At 40.4% G+C, this 17,552-nt stretch overlaps 1 protein-coding gene across 5 annotated transcripts in view; it reads right to left on the minus strand.

Annotated features, from left to right (window-relative positions):
* The window catches only part of LOC114137061 (homeobox protein Mohawk-like), a 39,405-nt gene extending 26,424 nt beyond the window's left edge, over positions 1–12,981 (minus strand). For 2 of the 5 annotated variants that reach the window (XM_028005567.1, XM_028005568.1), the window contains exons 1-4: positions 5,593–5,643; positions 2,791–2,971; positions 2,646–2,707; positions 355–469 (exon numbers count right to left, since the gene is read on the minus strand). In XM_028005567.1, coding sequence (XP_027861368.1) covers positions 355–469; positions 2,646–2,707; positions 2,791–2,971; positions 5,593–5,609 — 375 coding nt within the window. In that variant the 5' untranslated portion in view covers positions 5,610–5,643. Of the gene's footprint in view, positions 1–354; positions 470–1,345; positions 1,715–2,645; positions 2,708–2,790; positions 2,972–5,592; positions 5,644–8,966; positions 9,079–9,600; positions 9,730–11,255; positions 11,363–11,554; positions 11,715–12,058; positions 12,216–12,831 lie in introns of those variants that run through there. The other 3 variants (XM_028005570.1, XM_028005569.1, XM_028005571.1) reach the window with 3 other exon arrangements.
* Between the last annotated feature and the right edge of the window lie 4,571 nt (positions 12,982–17,552).

The following is a 17,552-nucleotide window of genomic DNA, read 5'->3' on the forward strand; positions in this document are numbered from 1 at the left end:
GGGAAGATTTTCAGGAAGGAAATCAGACCCACAGGATATTACAATCTTTCTCTCAGTCTGTTCCTCACTTCATCAATCCCAGTGTGCCAAGGAAGCTCCTCTGCTTCATATTAGCCCAGGGTTCATGTAAGCCTCTGCTGACACAGCCCTGCCTCTGCTGACCTCCCAGCAGAAGCAGCAGCTTGAGAGACAAACTGGGTGACAGAAACAAGCTTCTGCTTTCTGACTGAGACGACCTTTTAATGTGAAAATCTCTGATTGATAAATGTGTGTTTAAGAGGCAAACACTCTGCTCTGAGAAACAATGATGAACTTTATGTCTCCCAGAACTAAAAAATTGAATCTTTACTTTACCTTTGCATTCTCGATGCACGGACAAATGGCCCATGCAGCACTAGCCTGAACTTCTGCATTGGGATTCTTTAGTAGTGACCAAACCAGGCGGACTCCATCAAGCTGGTCAATGATTCTGAGGGAAACACAGAGAATCGTTTCATTGCAGAATCAAATCAACGTGAAGATTTGGCTCCATCAGGCCGACCAGAAGCAGATTTAACAATGACTATAACTAAACAGCATGGAAGCAGAAATTGATTTCAGCACTTTTTATTCACACTTAGCTCTTTTGCAGGGTCTGTGTACCACCCACTCTCAACTCATTTTCCACAAGAATCTCAGAAAAGCTCAGGTCAGAGGTCAACCAGCACACATCTGGATCTAGTTCTTCCTACATGGATTTATAAATAGATGCTGACAAACTTTGACTTCATGTTTTGGCCAACATGGGAAACTCCTTTCCTGACTTGGAAAGGAGTTCTGTTTGACTCCTTCCCAAGACAAACAGAACCAGAGACAGGTGGCTCCGTATTTCAGAAAGTCTAAGTGAAGTTTTCTGAAGCAGCAGTTTGATTTCATCTCATTTACATGACTGGTTTCAAACTGGAGTTGCCTCTGAGAGGTCAAAGATTTCCACCACAGACCCTCCATTGTCTGCTATAAAAACATGGAATGTGTTCCCCATGTGTGCTTCAACTAACAAAGCCCACACTGATGCTGTCATAATGACCTAAACACTCCCTAATCACAGTGTCTTCATGACTCCAATGAGCGGACGCTCATCAGGGACGTCCTCTGCTCCATCTGTCTTCCTTCTGCACAGAAATCAGTCCAGAGGGATCAGAACATCAGACTCCAGTCTGCAGGGCCTCTTCAGTCCAGGACCAAAAACTAAAGTGAAGCTTCATATCATCCTCCAAAACGGCTCCATCTTCCCATGGTGCAGCTAGGAAACAGATTACAATGAAGCTGCAGCTGACAGTGACGGATTAGAGGGGAGACCACAGACCTTGAAGGCATTAAAAATCCGTCTTCACTCTTGTTCTTCCCCTGGACTCATTGGAGGAAGTGTGATGTCATTAACCACACACTGCCTACTGGTGAAGAATGAAAACAAACAGGAGGATCTGATGGGAAACTGGGAAGTGATCATGCAGCTCTCATGAGCTCTGGACGACCTGATTCAGGATCATGATGAGAGAAGAACTGTGGTGACCAGCAGAAGGTCTGATCTGATAACAGAAACTTTGTTGGTAAAATGATGTCCAGCAGGGACAAACATGATGCAGCTGATTGGGTTTTATCACACATCATCAGCAATAAATCATCTAAAACTGGTAATCTGACAAACATTTCTGTCAGTTCTGGTTTGGAATAAATATCTACTGTGAGTTGTGCTAATTTCTTTACAAACGACTCAACATGCGTGGAAACAAGCCATGGGGCCCAACATCCAGACAAAGGTTGTCTGAATCAGAGCTCTGTTGACAGATGGAGGCTGACAGACTGGAAGATCTGCTGTAAAAATGGAGAGTGAGAGAGAACATGGAGAACATGATGATCTGATGTAACAGACGTCTCTGGTTGTGTCAAGTTTACCACAGTCAGCAGCTTTATTTAGACAGGCTTCATTTTTATCCAGCCCAGGGTTTGTTTGTTTCCCAGTCTAACAGAGTCGTACCGCAGCAGAAGCAGTTAACTAACACCATAAACTCACAGGTTCAGTGATATTTCTGCCCAGTGATAATTAAGATGGCTCTTATAGTCTGGAACCGGTTTATAAAAGCAATGAGGTGCAGATGGAAGCTCCATGATGCTTGAGGTTAAATGCAGAGAGAAAGCCACCGCTCTAGACTCTGCTTCTCTGGGTTTTCCAGCCGTGGAGTTTTGGACAGGGCAGGGCTTTAGGCACGTTAGTCTGAGCAGCTCAGCGACCGCATGGCTATAGTAAAACACTGAGAATGAAACCACAACCATATTTAACACAGCAGCTACAATAAACAAAGCTTTTAAAATTGGTCATTGGGCTAAGGATGAAAGAGACGCCTACCTGCACAGCTCCCAATGAAAACTACAGGAATCTTTCTGAGCAGCAGCCCAGGACAGGTTAATGAGGCTGTGTTTACATCCTACAATTGGTCTCATTTCCTTGTAAAAACACATGACATCAATAAACAGCCAGGAGTGAGTTTGGGCTGATTCACTGATTATGGGAAATAAGCCACTAATCACATTTTAACAGGCGCCTGATGGACCTACTGTAAATATAAACAGAGCATGAAGCATTGAAAAGGAAGAAATAAACTTACGCCACGTTGTCCCTTTCTGTGGCACAAGCTCCCACAGCCTTTGCTACATTTACAAGCAGAGCCTGGTTAAATGACACAGAGCAGATGTTGGATCAATAAAGGAGTTATTTTGAACAAGAACTGCAGAAGAACCAAAGTTATATACCTGGTTTGTTCCATTGAGCAGATTAATGAGAGCCCTTATGCCCCCACCGTTGCAGATGGCGGCCTTGTTAGCTTGGATCTGAGCAAACTGTCCCAGAGCTCCCACTACATTGACCAGGACCTCTTCAGGCTGATCAGTCAGCAGACCAATCAGCATGTGCAGAGCTTTGTACTCCTGGAAGCTTTGAAGGAACAACATCAAGAAGAGATGATTGCATTAGAATATAATTAAGGTGCTTTGATTCATTTATTACAGAAACTGGACAACTAACATGGACTAAAAGTCAATTCAACTGATCTTGTTGCTCTTGAGAGAGAAGACAAAACTGTGAAACAAAACTGAAACTAGTTTAGTTTTCAACCCAGAGGCCAAATTTATTAAAGTTTCCATGATCCAGTGATTTGACAGCCAGACTAACAATGTGTCTCCTGAACCTCCTCTGTACAGAGCTACATGATCATCAGATGATTGGGTCAAAGGTAAAGATTGTTTTCCCTTCAGTAACATCAGCATCTTGCTGTAACTCAGCAGAACAAACAATTTTCCCACGGCTCCTCACAGCCGTCCCTCATCTTCGCTTTGCAGCACCAAACCTTGGAAACTCTTCCTCCATCTTTAACTGTGTGATTTTGCCTTGTTTGCCTTCGCTATAGAGTAGTAAACTATAGTCAACATTCAGAAGGGATATACTGTGGTTCCACTAAAACCTCAGCAACCCTCTGGTGCACAGTTCATTTCTCTGGCTGTTTTTATTCCCAGTTACGGTTGCTGGCATCATAGCCTGTAAGCTATTGTAGACGGCTAAGGTTGTTTGGTTCTGGGCAGGGTCCACTGAACCACAGCCTCTTCTTCAGAGTGAAACATTGCTAATGAACTTTAGTCCAGTTCAGCATCATGAACAACAATGGTCTTCCTCCATCATCTGCAGCTCACTACTCTACAATGATAAATCAACACTGTGTCATGTCTATTTCCGTCAGGTCCAGCTGAGGTAATTGTTTTCTGGCAGGAGTAACTTGACACAAAGCTGCCTGAAGCAGCTCCAACTGAAAACACAGGCCTCTACATGGCTGGAGGCTCATAAAGCATGTTAGAGCAGACAGGAACCACAGAGGAGCTTCTGTGTGAGCAACACGTTTTCATCTTCAGTCCTTTCTTCACCAACTCATCATTATAGAGAATTAATTTTCTACTGTGAGCTTCAGAGAAGGTCCAAGTGATATTAAGACGTTTCAGGGACCCTGAGATCTCCAGCAACGACCACAGAAACCTGACAATCATTGAATCAATGAGGAATATAATAAACAAATCAATCTATCAGGGCACAGACTAACATGAGGAAACGCTGAGCTGCAGTCGGATAAAGAGAAGAATCATTTAAAGAGGAGATTATGTTCTGCTCGTGGTCGGCCTGCAGCAGAACTAAGATGGAAGGAAGCCAGGATCTGGAAGCAAACTTTACAATCTTGACCCAACCGTTGCTGCTCTGGCAAACACACTCCAAGACTTGGCAGTCTCCACTTTCCACTGTAAACCTATTGCTTCAGCCTTTTGTTAAAGCCCTTTACAGCATTTCAGTGTGTCTATAACACCTCTGTCCACAGACCCAAGAGGACACATCTGGACAAGCTAAAAATCTGAACTAAATGTTTCACTGTTTCTCAGTCCTCACACTTTATTCAGAGCCTTGTCCTTGGTTCAGTGGGAGGCCTTTAAAAAGTACAAACTGTGACAATGAGCTTTTTACACATTTATGTTTCAGGACATCAATCATTTCTCATTTCATTCCTTCATTAAATCAGTAAAGGTTTAACATTTGCTGCTACTTGTCTCAAATCCACAAGACCTCCATACTGTCCAGACCAAATAAATCAGTCACTAAAGTAAGACTGAATTCTGTCTGCAGGAAGATGAATTTAACTTAATCAAAGACAGAAAATCTCAGACTGCTCCAGTTATTACAACAGTCTAAAATCTTCTAACAGGATTTTCTTTTCACTTGTCAGCCTGTGACAGATTCTGAAAAGAGGGCGGGGCCTTAAAACCTTGTTTGATTAGCAGCCTCTTTGTTCCTGACAGTAATGATTTAACTGCTTCACTCAGATTCTGATCAGAGACTCAATAATCCTGAGAGAACAAAAAAATGTCTCCAGGCTGATTTCACTGTGATCCCGACTGGTGGAGTTCTAACGGGCCTTAAATGACTGAGGCCTGTAAAGTCTGCACATCTGCCTGATCCATTGTTAATAGAGGAAAGACTGAAATCTAAAAGTAAACACATCAAAGATCAGAGCTGATAGAATCTGAACAAAGTCTGAACATTTTACACCAATAATCTCTTTAACTGCATAAACTGAAAAAGGATCTGACAGAAGAGAGTGGAAACAATGACACAGTGAGTCGTGCCTAAGTAACGGCTGCATATAAAACTCACATATGAACTGATGCCACATTAAGCTGCAGCAGGCTAAACCTCCTGTTCTGGATCCATTGTGTTAATTCTTTGCACACTGAGAAACTGCTGTGAAGCACATCAGCTGAGCAAGCACAGGCTCCAAAGGTTATTGGCACGTGGGGATGAAATGTCTAATTCTTATTAAACCTCTTTCACACAGAACTGTATCAAACGCTGTTCCAGTGAGCAGGTAGAGATTTGTTGAAGTCATTCTGATCAGTTTTACCCCCCAAATAAATCACAAAAAGAAAGGCAGAGAACATGTGTTCTGTATGTCTAACATGGTGTGTTAACATGTATCTCCATGACTGCAGGAGGGACAATAAATAGTAAAGTTGTGTGCATACATAGCTACGTTCTCCATGCTGATTGAACACTTCCAAATGGCCCCGGTGGCAGCAGCCGGTGCCCCAGTGCCCCGGGCGCAGGGTGCGGCCCCGCGCATGAATCAGTGTCATCAGTTTTATGACACTGATTTAATATTTATCGGTGTCATAAAAGGAGTTAACCTCTAATGGTTAACTCCTAAAAGGTTAGATCTTGATCTAGATCTAGTCTTTGACTAGAATGAAGTTCTAGTCTTTGAGTTGAGAAATGCTTTGTTCACAAGAAGAAAATGATGTCATCATTAAACTTGTGAGAATAAATAATTATTAGAAAAACTAAAACAAACCATCAGATGTTAGAGGACAACATAATGAGACAGAAATGAGCTTCTGGTGAGAAAACCTGTTGCTACTGACTGCTTTATGGATCATTTTTATTGCAGCAATCAGTCATGAAGATCTGAGAAGAACAATGCAGCAGTTCTGCTTCTGGCCAGCAGAGGGAGGAAACCTTAACGAGGACACAGCTTGCATCAATCAGCTACTGTTAAATTCATTAGTTTAATGAAAATCTCAGTTGATATTTAAACAAGTTTAACATCATCTTCCTAAAATATCTCTAGTTTTATCAGCTCAGTTCCTTCCTGTTAAAATAAATCTGTTTATAACAGGGATGATGAAACGAAGCTCATACTTTAACACTGATGCATCAGAAACTGGAGAGGAAAGTGAGAATTATGTAAAACAAACACATGAATTCATGTTTGTCAGAAACTGACTTCAGTTTGCATTCTGGATGTTGTGAGAATCAACATGAGCCTCATAGAGGAACAGGCCTGCAGCCGTCCAGGTAGAACAGCAAACACTTCAGACCCCTGAGCAAATATTCCCCCATAAACATCATTAAAACATCAAACAGATCATGATGCATGTGTCACTGTGTGAAAGTGTTTCACTTTCTAAACAACAAGCAGCAGTCTGTGGAGAGAGAGGGAAAAGATCAGTTCCTAAAATAAAAACAGATATTTTTTATTTGCTTTATTTATGGTGATGATATTGTAAAATGACTGCAGACCAAAGATCATAAATAACTGCACTGTGGGGTTTCCAGACAGAAAGAGAGCAGGACATGCTGTTTAGAGTTACATGCATCTTTCTGCTGCAGGAAAACACAAAACCCTAAAGCCATCAGCACAATCCTGATGTTAAACTTTAAAATACACTGAACAGTGTGTTGATTTGATCTGAATGTTGCCTCTTTCATATCACTTCCATCTCTTTGTTCCCCTTTTGGAAAGAGTGAATGCCTACTTTTAGACAGGGAATTTCCTTCCATTATTTTCTATTTTCTTCTCACTTAGAAATCTTCTCGACTGCAGAGTTTTCCACAAAACATTTTCTCAACTGAAGTGAGAAGGATCATATTTACCAACAAGCTCTGGAAGTCAGAAGGGAATCATTTCAGAAAATCACAAACTGCTTCCTGAACATCAAGCCCTTCTGTCTCACTAAGATTATTGAGCTATAATGGTTTTCTACTACTGAAGAATGAGGGAATGAGGGAGATCATTTTCTAAAGTAGTCTGTTTGAATGATCCTGTCTAGATTAGGGCTGCAACTAACAATTTTTTCATTAAGCGGTTATTCTATAGATTATTTTGATGATTAAATTGATTTAAAAAAAACATTTTATTGTCTAAAATACAATAACATTGCATCCCTTTACATTAAACTAAAGGCAAATATTTCTAGCATCAACATGTGAAACTCTCAGTCCTTTCTGTTTGACATACCATTAATACAGTGCAGGGCTAATCTGTTGATTATTTTTTGGATTAATAGTTGGATAACAAAAAGTGTTGAGTAGGAGTTCCTTCTTTTGTTTTTCTAAAGAACCACATGAGACAGAAACCATGTGGATAGAACATATTTACAGAAATCTTAAATATCTTAAATGGAAAATTCATATGTTTTGTATAGCTTTGGCTTAATTATTGCTCTGATAATCTGGCCATGGCCTTCCTACGCAAGTCCACTCAATCCTAATCGAGTTCAGGGCTCCATCTGGACTTTCTCCAATTAAAGTGGATTTCTCTAGTAGAATTTCTATCAGACCAATCAGTGAACAGAAGGAAATGTTATGAACGACGGCATCCATTATCTGCACTGCAGAATTGTAGCATGCCTGTAGTTTTAGCAATGGCAGCAGAGGACGTGAACAAAGCTGTTCAATCCATGTCTGCCACACTTCAAAATATTGGATTAACATTAAGAGCCTAAAATAGCATGGCTCTTCTGCTTTCTAATGGCTTCTGTGGCTCTGTTCTGGCATTTGCTTTATGATGTACAAACAATGATGAAACCACAACTAGGTTCCTTTTTCAGATACATGGTTATTTTAGACTAAACAGAACAAAGTTGAGAGAGCTTTGGTTTTCTCCAGTGTTTCTAGCCTTCCCTTCTTCATTTTTTATGAATTTGTTTCCGTCACCACTTCTGCTGCAGCTGCCACATGTAAACATTTCTGTAGTTGTCAGAGTTACAAGTTTCATCACTTCTGCTGCTTTCATTTAACAAAACACAAGCTTCCTTTTTCTGGTTTTTGTGATTAAGTAAAGTGGGAGTTTTTCAGCTGTGGAGCAAAAACCTTTCCTTCTAGACTCGAGCACTCTGCTCTGGAATCTGCAGAGGTCGAGCTGAACTGCAAAAGTGAGAAATTAGTAAGTTAACTGTTAGTTGACTGTAATTAGTCAGTTGCAGGTGCATGACAAAGATTATGTCATTTTGTTCTCATCCTCATGTCATCCATCCTTCTTGTCACAACCTCCCTGGTGAACTGTTTGTCCACCTCTCTGTGCAAACTTAATGTTGGATTGGTCTGAATTTTACAGGCATTTTCATTTGTGTGTAAAACTGCACCACTCTACGTCCATGGCTCATACTGAGCAACCATTAGCCTATACTCTGACTATCTGTGCAAAGTATAATGGATTGTCAGGTAACACAGATAGTTACAACACTGGTTTTAATCATAGAACAATTGAAGAGCAATTGTCCAAGGGAGTGATGAAATGTGTACTGAAATATGCAACTCTGCCATTTGTTCCTTTTCTTTCAAATTGTGAAAAATTAAATTTGGCTTTCCAGCCCATCAATTATTATATCCTCCTCCTCCAAACGTGTGAACTCGTAATAGTCGTTCCTCTCTGCAATGACTGCCGTGTTTACTGTGCTGCAAGTCACACATGTGTAACACCATGACGTATACTGCAGCGGGAGGTGGAGTTTGGCTCAGTGTGCCTTGTGGACTGTGAAAAGTCTGTGTGCAAACGAACATCAAACACATGCCGCCAACAGTTCAACCAAGCTGGGCCATTCAGAATGATAAGACTTACCTCCTCAGGAAGGCTGTGAGTCCAGGTGAAGATGATGCAGAGTCCACCCTTCATCATGGTCCCAGAATTTTCTTCTCTGCAGAGCTCTTCCTGGCCTTCTATTCCACTGGCACTGCAATAATTTCAAATAAGAGTCATTATAACTGCTTCTACTTTTTATCATCATCATTATTTAACAATCTGAGACAAGGCTGGTACTTTTTAGCCACTGAGATCCTTTCAACTTGAGCCAGTTTCTCCTCCAGTCTGTCCACTTATCTAAAGCTCCAGCTGCAACAGCTCAGCTTTTTCTAGATCTATTTATCAGTCAGAGACCAGATGTGATCGCTGGGTTTTTTCACAACTTCTCTTGGTTTGGTGTCTGTAATTGGGCAGACAGGGTTTCCACACTATGAAGTCTTTATTAACTCCGATCACTGAGCCATCAGGAATATTACCACTGATATTCATAAAGCATCCAATTATCTCTTCATAAAGTGTGACTGCTGGCAGGCATGCTGAGCAGATGTGGAGAGAGCTCAGCATCCTTCTGCTCCAAAGCTCCTCTGCACTAACAGAAGGATCACTGCCTCGATCTCTTTATGGTAGTCTGGTCAAATTTAAAGCCACTTTTATTACATCACTTCTCACTTACCCAAATATACTCAGCACACCAAGATTCCTCCATCTCTGACATAGAGGAATCCCTCCCCTGCTTTGCCATCAGGGAGGGAGCTGCAATGATCAGATGAATACTCTTACGAGGTTTCTGTTCTACAAAATACTGATGGTGACAGAAAAAGAAAGAGGTTAAAAATAGAGAAATAGAGAGAAGATTTCCTTTTGTCAAATATAATAAATCTTGATGGAACAAATCTGTAAAATATGTCTGTAAAACTCTGCAAATGTTACTTATTAAACCCAAATGGTCAGTTTGATTCCTGCTACTTGTGAAGATGTGTTCTGAATATTGTCCCAACCAACATTAGAGTTTAGTTATGTTTCATTGTTGGACAAAAAGGATATTAATGTCTAACAAAGTGTTGTCATGTCAGTCCAAGAAGAGGGAAATGAAAACAACAGAGCAGTTATTAGAAGCAAATGAGAAACCATGAACTGCCATAAAATCCCTTGTGAACAATCTGCAGGCCTGCATCAGGACTGGTTCTTTACTGAGGAACTGGAACAAAAGAACACGTTCCCAAAGCTTTCCAAAGCACAAATCCCTCTTTAATCATCTGAATGACATCAAACGTCTCCCATTCCTCAGAATCCAACTAAAAGCTCCCAGCTCAGTCTGAACTGAGCTGCTGTTCATCAGGTCTGATTCTGGTTCTGGAGGATTTGAAGCTCTAACAGCAAACTTTACAGCCTGTAGAAAAATGCCAACGTGCCTGTATGAATGGAGAGCAGGTCACAGTTTAATCACAGACACCTGCTTCTGCAGGAACAGCTCAGACTCTGATTGGCTGTTAGGAGCTGCACATTGTTAAGGGCAGGGAAAGGAATGAACGCGTCCATCTGCAGGTTGGGTTCACCATCAGCTGGAGCCAAGCACGGCCCATCGTCTCTCATTAAACACAAAGTGACTCGCTACTGGAAACATACAAGTCAGTTCAACCAACCACAGACTAACAGGCAGACTTTATTAGGCTAACCAAAATTCTGTAATTCTCTTATATGTGAAATGGACAAGAGCCATGTGTTTGCTGAAGGGAACACTCCCTAGAATAAAATCAAACTCTGTTCCAGATGTTTTTAAAACGCTGTAAGTGAGAGTGATGTCGGAGAGTTCTGAGCACTAAAACCTATTTTATTGGTAGGTGTCCTAACGTCCCCTCTGGGGTCCTCTGGTCCAGCACTGCTGGTTAAACTTCAACAACAAGCAGACATGTTTGGAGATCAGCTGCTGGTGTCTCTGGCTGCTGCTTTGTGGGTTTGAGCTTCTGCTTTGCCATCAGAGGAGGGAGCTGCAATGATGCAACTTTGTTTCCTCAATTAGAACCTGAAGAGAGCCTGTCCATAAGAATGACTGAAGCAATGAAGGAATCTAAGGGGAACAGATCCAGACAATTATTTGTTGAGAGTATTTTAATTGATTCTGCTGGAGAGCAGAAGGACATGGAAACTTGTGTTGCCTCATGCTTTGTTTTCAGTTAGACAACAAGCATCTGCAGACTAAAGACTCTGTAAACCAGAATCTGTCAGACAGAATGACCTCCATGTTGGCTCCAGCTGCACAATATTCATATTTTTCTTATGGAAAAGCCAGCATTCCTGTTAACAGTAAATTGTGAAGAAGATTTCAACCTGATGTGTATCTTAGTGACTTCAGCAGCCTCTTCCCCCCTTCAGTGCAGTACTGTTTCAAGAACTCCACTTCCTCCTCCACTGCGACAGGTAAAAGCTTGACTTGTCTGGAGTCAAAATGTAGAAAAATAAAGACAGATCAAAGATCCTATCTGATTCAGTCATGTTGCCATCTTTTATCATGCTGCCTGTTTCTGTCCGACAGAACCACAGGTCACAGCAGATCAGTCTGAATGAGGACAGTAGTCGTGGTCTGATTGAATGTGAAGACGTGTCTAAGTAGAGAGAGAGGTACTCACTTTGCTATTTCTCCAACAAACTTGTTGAGGATCTTTTCATCAATGTGTTTGAGCAGGATAAACAGCTTGACTCTGATATCTAACTCCAGAGCTGAGAGGTTTTCCTCTGGTGTGTTGACGAGACGCTGACCAACAATCTTAGCTATGAGGTCTCTATTTTCTGGACACAGTACAGATCAGATTTACAGAGTTAAACACAAACAATGATAGTTATTATTTTACACTGCCAATACCCCTGGCCTATAATGTACTGTACATGTTCACACACTGAAATGAAGTTAATATTTCATCCCCAGAACCCAGGAAATCAGTTCCACCTTCTTTTCTCAGACAAATACTGTCCATATTACCATCTCTGTCTGTGGCACTAAAATAAAAGGCCATCAATGAAAAACTGCCAAAGGCAACATAATTGGATGCTTTCAGAGCATCAGCAGGAACACAGACAAATGAGATCAGGAGGTGATGGAGGAACGCTGGACAGCTTAGGATGGAAACAGTTACCTTCTAGACACGCTTGGAGCTCTTGACGCTTCCTGTCAGCTGCCAGTTGCAGCAGTTTAGAGAGCTGGCTGATGGTACGAACAGAAACAAAAGGTGGAAAATACTGCAACAGTGGCTTCCCCTCACTGTCTTTTTCAAGGGACTGTACAGCTGTCCCACCTCTACAAACTATTTTTAATTGAACACACAGAAAACTTAAAAATAAAAGGTAACACAGTGTTGTTTTTATGTCCAGCCACTGCACGGGAAATAAAAGCAAAAAAAACATAAATAACTGGGTCACCTAAAATTTTGGAGAAATTAGGCAAAACTTCATCTGCCACACAAAGAAAAGACAGAAATGGCTTTTATCTAAAAAAAAAATGGAAATAAAAAGTGAAAAAGTAAAGGTTGACTTGATTATGCTTCATTGAACTCACACAGGTATGTAGCTTCCTTGCCTCCTTCTCCAAAACACTGGAAGGAATGTTTAATCCTGTTGTAGCGTTTCTCCACTACACACCTGGGAGGTTCAGTTTCAACCACACAATAAAAGCAGACCAGAACATCTGATTGTATGAAAATGGAACCTTCTCTGTTTCACTGAAGATGAAAAATAAATTAATTGCAACAAAACTCAGTTATTCAGCTGGATACAGTCTGAATTGCTGCAGCAGGGCCCAGGAAAACGAACTTCCTGAGATTGTGTTGACACTGAGAGACTGAGTGATGACAGCCTGCCTCAGTGAGACAGATAACAGTGAGAGCAGCAGCCAGTTCATCATTAGACCAACCTGATGACATAGTCTTCTTTGAAATCAGATTTCTTTAACGTGGTGGTCCACTGAAGCGGCTCCTCAAACACATGGGTGCCTGGAAACAAAATTCCCCAACAAGTCCAGGATTTCCTTATACCCGGTCAGTGGCGTGGACTGCAAATCGTCTGTGCTAGAGCCGGTGTTCTGGAGCAGGTCCACTGCGCCGCCCTGGTCGGTATCAGCTCAATAGCGCCTCCTGAAGCTCAAGAGTAGAACAAACTGGAGGCAAAACTCAACTGTCGCTTCAGTTCAGTGTGGTTCTTGAACAAAGACCTTGAAGCTGAGAAAATTGACATAAATGGTTGTTTCTTGGTTTTACCAGTCTTGTATAGCAAATAAAACAACACGAGCGGCAGTCACGAGCGGAGCAGCTAGTAGCCATAGCTGACAGTTTCAACACAGAAAGCAGCTGAAGCTCAACTATCGTTGAACAAACTCACTTATTCAGCTGAAGGCAGAAACTAGTTATTGTCCATGGTAAAAGTGTTTTAATATCATTAAAATATGACATTACCGTATTTTAACAAGGTGGTTCTGTAGAATCGTCAGCAGGTGACAATAATTAATGGTTACCGGGGAAACCAAGCTGGTCAGGGGAACCTGTAAGCAGCTTTGATACTGCTATGCTGTGTCTTAGAAACTGCGTCAATTACGTCTTCTCAAAATTAAAAATTCGTTTCAAAATTCAGTTCAGTTCAATTCAAAAATGCTTTATTGACCCCCAAAAACAGATACAACAAGGAAAAAATACAACCAGGTGTGAGCAGAGGTGGCTAGTAGGCAAGACTTGAGCGACTTGAATACTTGTTTATTGTTTTGATACTTTAATATTTTGGTGTCTTAAAAATAATTAGACAGACAAAAGTAGAAAGTTATGTCCAAATTCTGTATTTTTAACAAATGATTACAATATTTTCAATATGAAAGACATACTTTCAGAATGTATGTATTTTAGAACTGGGTTAAGTACTTCCAGTGATAGTATATGGTGGGTGTTACAGTATGTTATACTACAGTGATAGTATATGGTGTTACAGTATGTTACATATACTACAGTAATAGTATATGGTGTTACAGGTACCCATTTTGCACTATATGAAAAATGGGTACCTGTAACACTAGGTGAAAAATGGGTGCCTGAAAAATATATTTTGGAAACCCTTTTTTGCTTTTATTTCACCTACTGGTTGTAATTCTTGTTTTTTGTCAGTATGTGGTGCTGTTTTTACAAAAAGGTCTAAAATGACCAGAAATAAAAAAAACAAACAAACATCTTGTTTACGTACTCTGGCATTCTTAACTACGGAGCCCCCTAGTGGACATAGGGAATTTTTTTTTCTTTTGCGTTACCTCGCAAAACCTTTGCGTTCCCTCACAATATGCTCCCTGGCATATTTGCTGGTCTAGTTTGTAAACAGTCACAAATGTAAATTTAAATTCTAAAATATATACACATTTAAAGAGCCTCAGTGAAAACGTGTTTATTCTTAACTCTTTGGTGCAAAAAACTGATTGAAAATCGACTTATTCACTGCATGTTTATGTCTATTTGTATAAGGTTGAGATGGAACTGCACATTCAGACCATTCAGATTACCAACACATAAGAGACAATCAAAACTGTCAGCTGACTTTTTTTTTATTACCTCGCGATAATAACTCAATAGTCATAATAGTTTGAATGTATTTTTTTTCTTTTCTACTTTCGAAAAGTTTCTGTGTATATCATAGGTTTGTGGTGCATTTCTATCCTAAAGAAAAAGTTCTAAAACTTATAAAACAGATACAACAAAATATTAATATACATGCAAAAACCTTACAATAACTTTATATCAAAGCAGAAAGAATGATGGCCACCTTAACAAAAGCTTACAATATTCAATTATTCCGCATAAACTGATCAGTACATTATTGCGAGAGAACGCAAAACCTTTTGGGAAGTAAAGCAAAAATATTGCAAGGAAACGCCACAATTTTGCGAGGTAACGTTAAAGAAAAAAAAAAGGTAAATCCTTCATGTCCCCTCGGGGGCTCCGTACTTAACAGGTAAAACTGAAGAGAAGGACATTTTTGAGCCGAAACCTGTCGGAGAAGACAACTTTAAGGCCTCAAGAGTGAAGAATCCAGATTTTTGGTAATTAATGTCTGAACTGTATTATTTTCCGTATACGAAGCTGAAGTGATATTGCTGACGTCATTTCCCTCTTTTAGAGGTGCCCCTGCCGTAACTGTTGTATTTCTGTTTTCTGTGAAGCTGCTTTTCCACGTACCTTTTAGGCCTAATAATGCTCTTAAGGCGCCATTTTGTGGAAGCCGTTGCTGGTTAGGAGATTTATACTAACTTTATACTAGTATTTACTGACTAGCATAAAGTATTTTAGAATAGTATTTACGGGCCATTCACTTAACAAGACTATTTTTGCTACATTTCTTGAACTTTATTTTCCATTTTTTGCAACTCGGAGAAAATTGTGCCTTTTGAGAGTAAAGTACTCCTTTTACTTGAAGTTCTGTGTGCTCTATTAATCTGGGCTTCATTAATTTGACCGCCAAATAGCACAGCAGGCTCAGCAGATACAAAACATTACAACTGAGAAAGAACACATTTTTGGTTAAACATTTGTTCTTCTTGAGTATCCAGAAATATTACTCGAATTAGAGTAAAAAGTGCAATGTTATAAAACTACTCCTAAAAGTTATTATTATTATTATTATTATTTTTTTTTTAAATAAAAAGTTACTTTCGTAATTTTTGGGAACTTGAGTACCACAAAAGGTGGTTAGAACTAGTTACAACCCACTTTTTGATGTGAATCACCTGACATAGTAAACACATTGGTTTGTAATGTTACGCAGTTGCTGGCCTTAGTATTGATATTACAAATATAATCGTTTAAACTTCTAGGAAGTTTTTTCTTTTTTCTTAACACAGAAAAGTTACACAGTTAAAAATAAAAGGTAACTGTTAAAACGTAACATGATGAGATGTTTTTTACCTTTTACATTCAAACATAGAAGGTACTTTTTACATTTCAACAAAAATATCTTAATAAAGTCTCCAAAACTTTTACATTCAAAATTTTCTCAGATGCTCTGGTTAGAGAAGTTAATCAAGCAAATCGGATGCCTTCAGATGTGTGTGGTTTTTCTTTTTTTAAAGCAAAACTGCCCTGGAACATGTAGGCAGACAGTTTTCTTGATATATGTTAGCCTGAAATGCAATGACAGGATGTGAAAAAATATTAGTAAATATTATCTCAATAAGATTGTCCACCTCAGCTCATATTTGAGAACTCGTTTCCTCTCTGGCTTCTGGTTTGGCTCTGTGCTGCAGACAAACACTGAGGACTGAAAATATTCTGTTTGTGTTCACTCTCTCTGTTCAGACCCAAAGGTTCACTCAGTTCAGAGTTATTCACCACAGGCTGGAAGGTCCTGCTTTAAGATGAATGTACAAGTTCTTCTTCAGGTCTTTCATCTCAGCGTTCTCTGATTTTCCACAATGTTCTCCAGTTTGAGCAGGATAAGAAGCAATGTTGTGGTGAAACCAAACACTGATCTGCCACAGAGACAAGGAGACATCTTCAGTCTCCGTACTGTCGCAACCTTCCTGCTGTCAACCCTCCTCTCCAGTCCTGACGTCTGACCCAGAGAACGTCTTTCTGATTATCAGTAAAGTCACTGATTTCCTCTGATGCTGACCTGTTTGACGCTTTATCTGCCAGCTGAACCAATAGGAAGGTGAGCTCTGTCTTTCAGATGGTTGAGAACAAAGTCAGAGCAGGTGGAGCGTCTTTGTCTCCACAGTTTGTAGGAATCAGCTTGATGGGGTCAGAATGTGAACCGATCAGTGAAATTCCCCCTGAGAGGAGGAGAGGCAGCAGCTCATCTACAGTAACAAGACAAATCATTTCTGATGCTGTTGTTGTTAGAGAAGTGAATTTATGAGCTTTCCTCCTTCTGCAGGTATTTTACTTGGAGGACTTTCTGAAAATGTGCCACTGGCTGCTGGAGTCGATGTTGAGTTCTGTGTGCAACAGAGTTCAGACACACTAGAGAGTTAACTTAGTGCATGATTTAATGTGAGCACCTGACTGGCTTTGAACAGGAAAAACAAAGAAAGAAGATGGATTGAAGACTGCGTGAAAATGTGGAAGCAGAAGCAGGATAAACGAGGGTCTTTATATATCTAACCCAGGTCTCTTTAGCCGACCTAATTGCTGTTTGTTAAAGCAGAGATTAAATGGAATGATCTCTGGGTCTTTTCCAAAGGAAAACTGATCTGCAGCGTGTTTAGAAGCACCTGCTCTCTTACATGTTCTGTGACTAAAACTTAATACAGCATAATAAACACAGGCTGCTCTCCATACTGTCTCTCCACTGCAGGAGCTCAGGCCCTGATTAAACTTCATGGAAACTGCTGGATGACACACAGAAACCTACTGCAGCCTGCATCAGTTCAGTGTGTCCACCAGTCCATTGTAGCTCAAACCAAACACACACAGAAGGAGTGTGTGAGCAGTAAGAGTGATGAGAAGGTGCTCAGACTCCTACTACTGTTCCTGTTCCTGGTTTGGAGAGAGTCAGATCGGGTCTCTGTTGTCATTTTTCAGTCACATTCTTCTCTCCGAGGAGTTCACTTGTTTTCCAGGCTCTGTGTTAAATCCAGATCAGTGGGGCTCATGTGGTTAAAGCAGG

Source organism: Xiphophorus couchianus, chromosome 21 (genome assembly GCF_001444195.1).
Source record: "Xiphophorus couchianus chromosome 21, X_couchianus-1.0, whole genome shotgun sequence".
Lineage (NCBI taxonomy): Eukaryota > Metazoa > Chordata > Actinopteri > Cyprinodontiformes > Poeciliidae > Xiphophorus > Xiphophorus couchianus.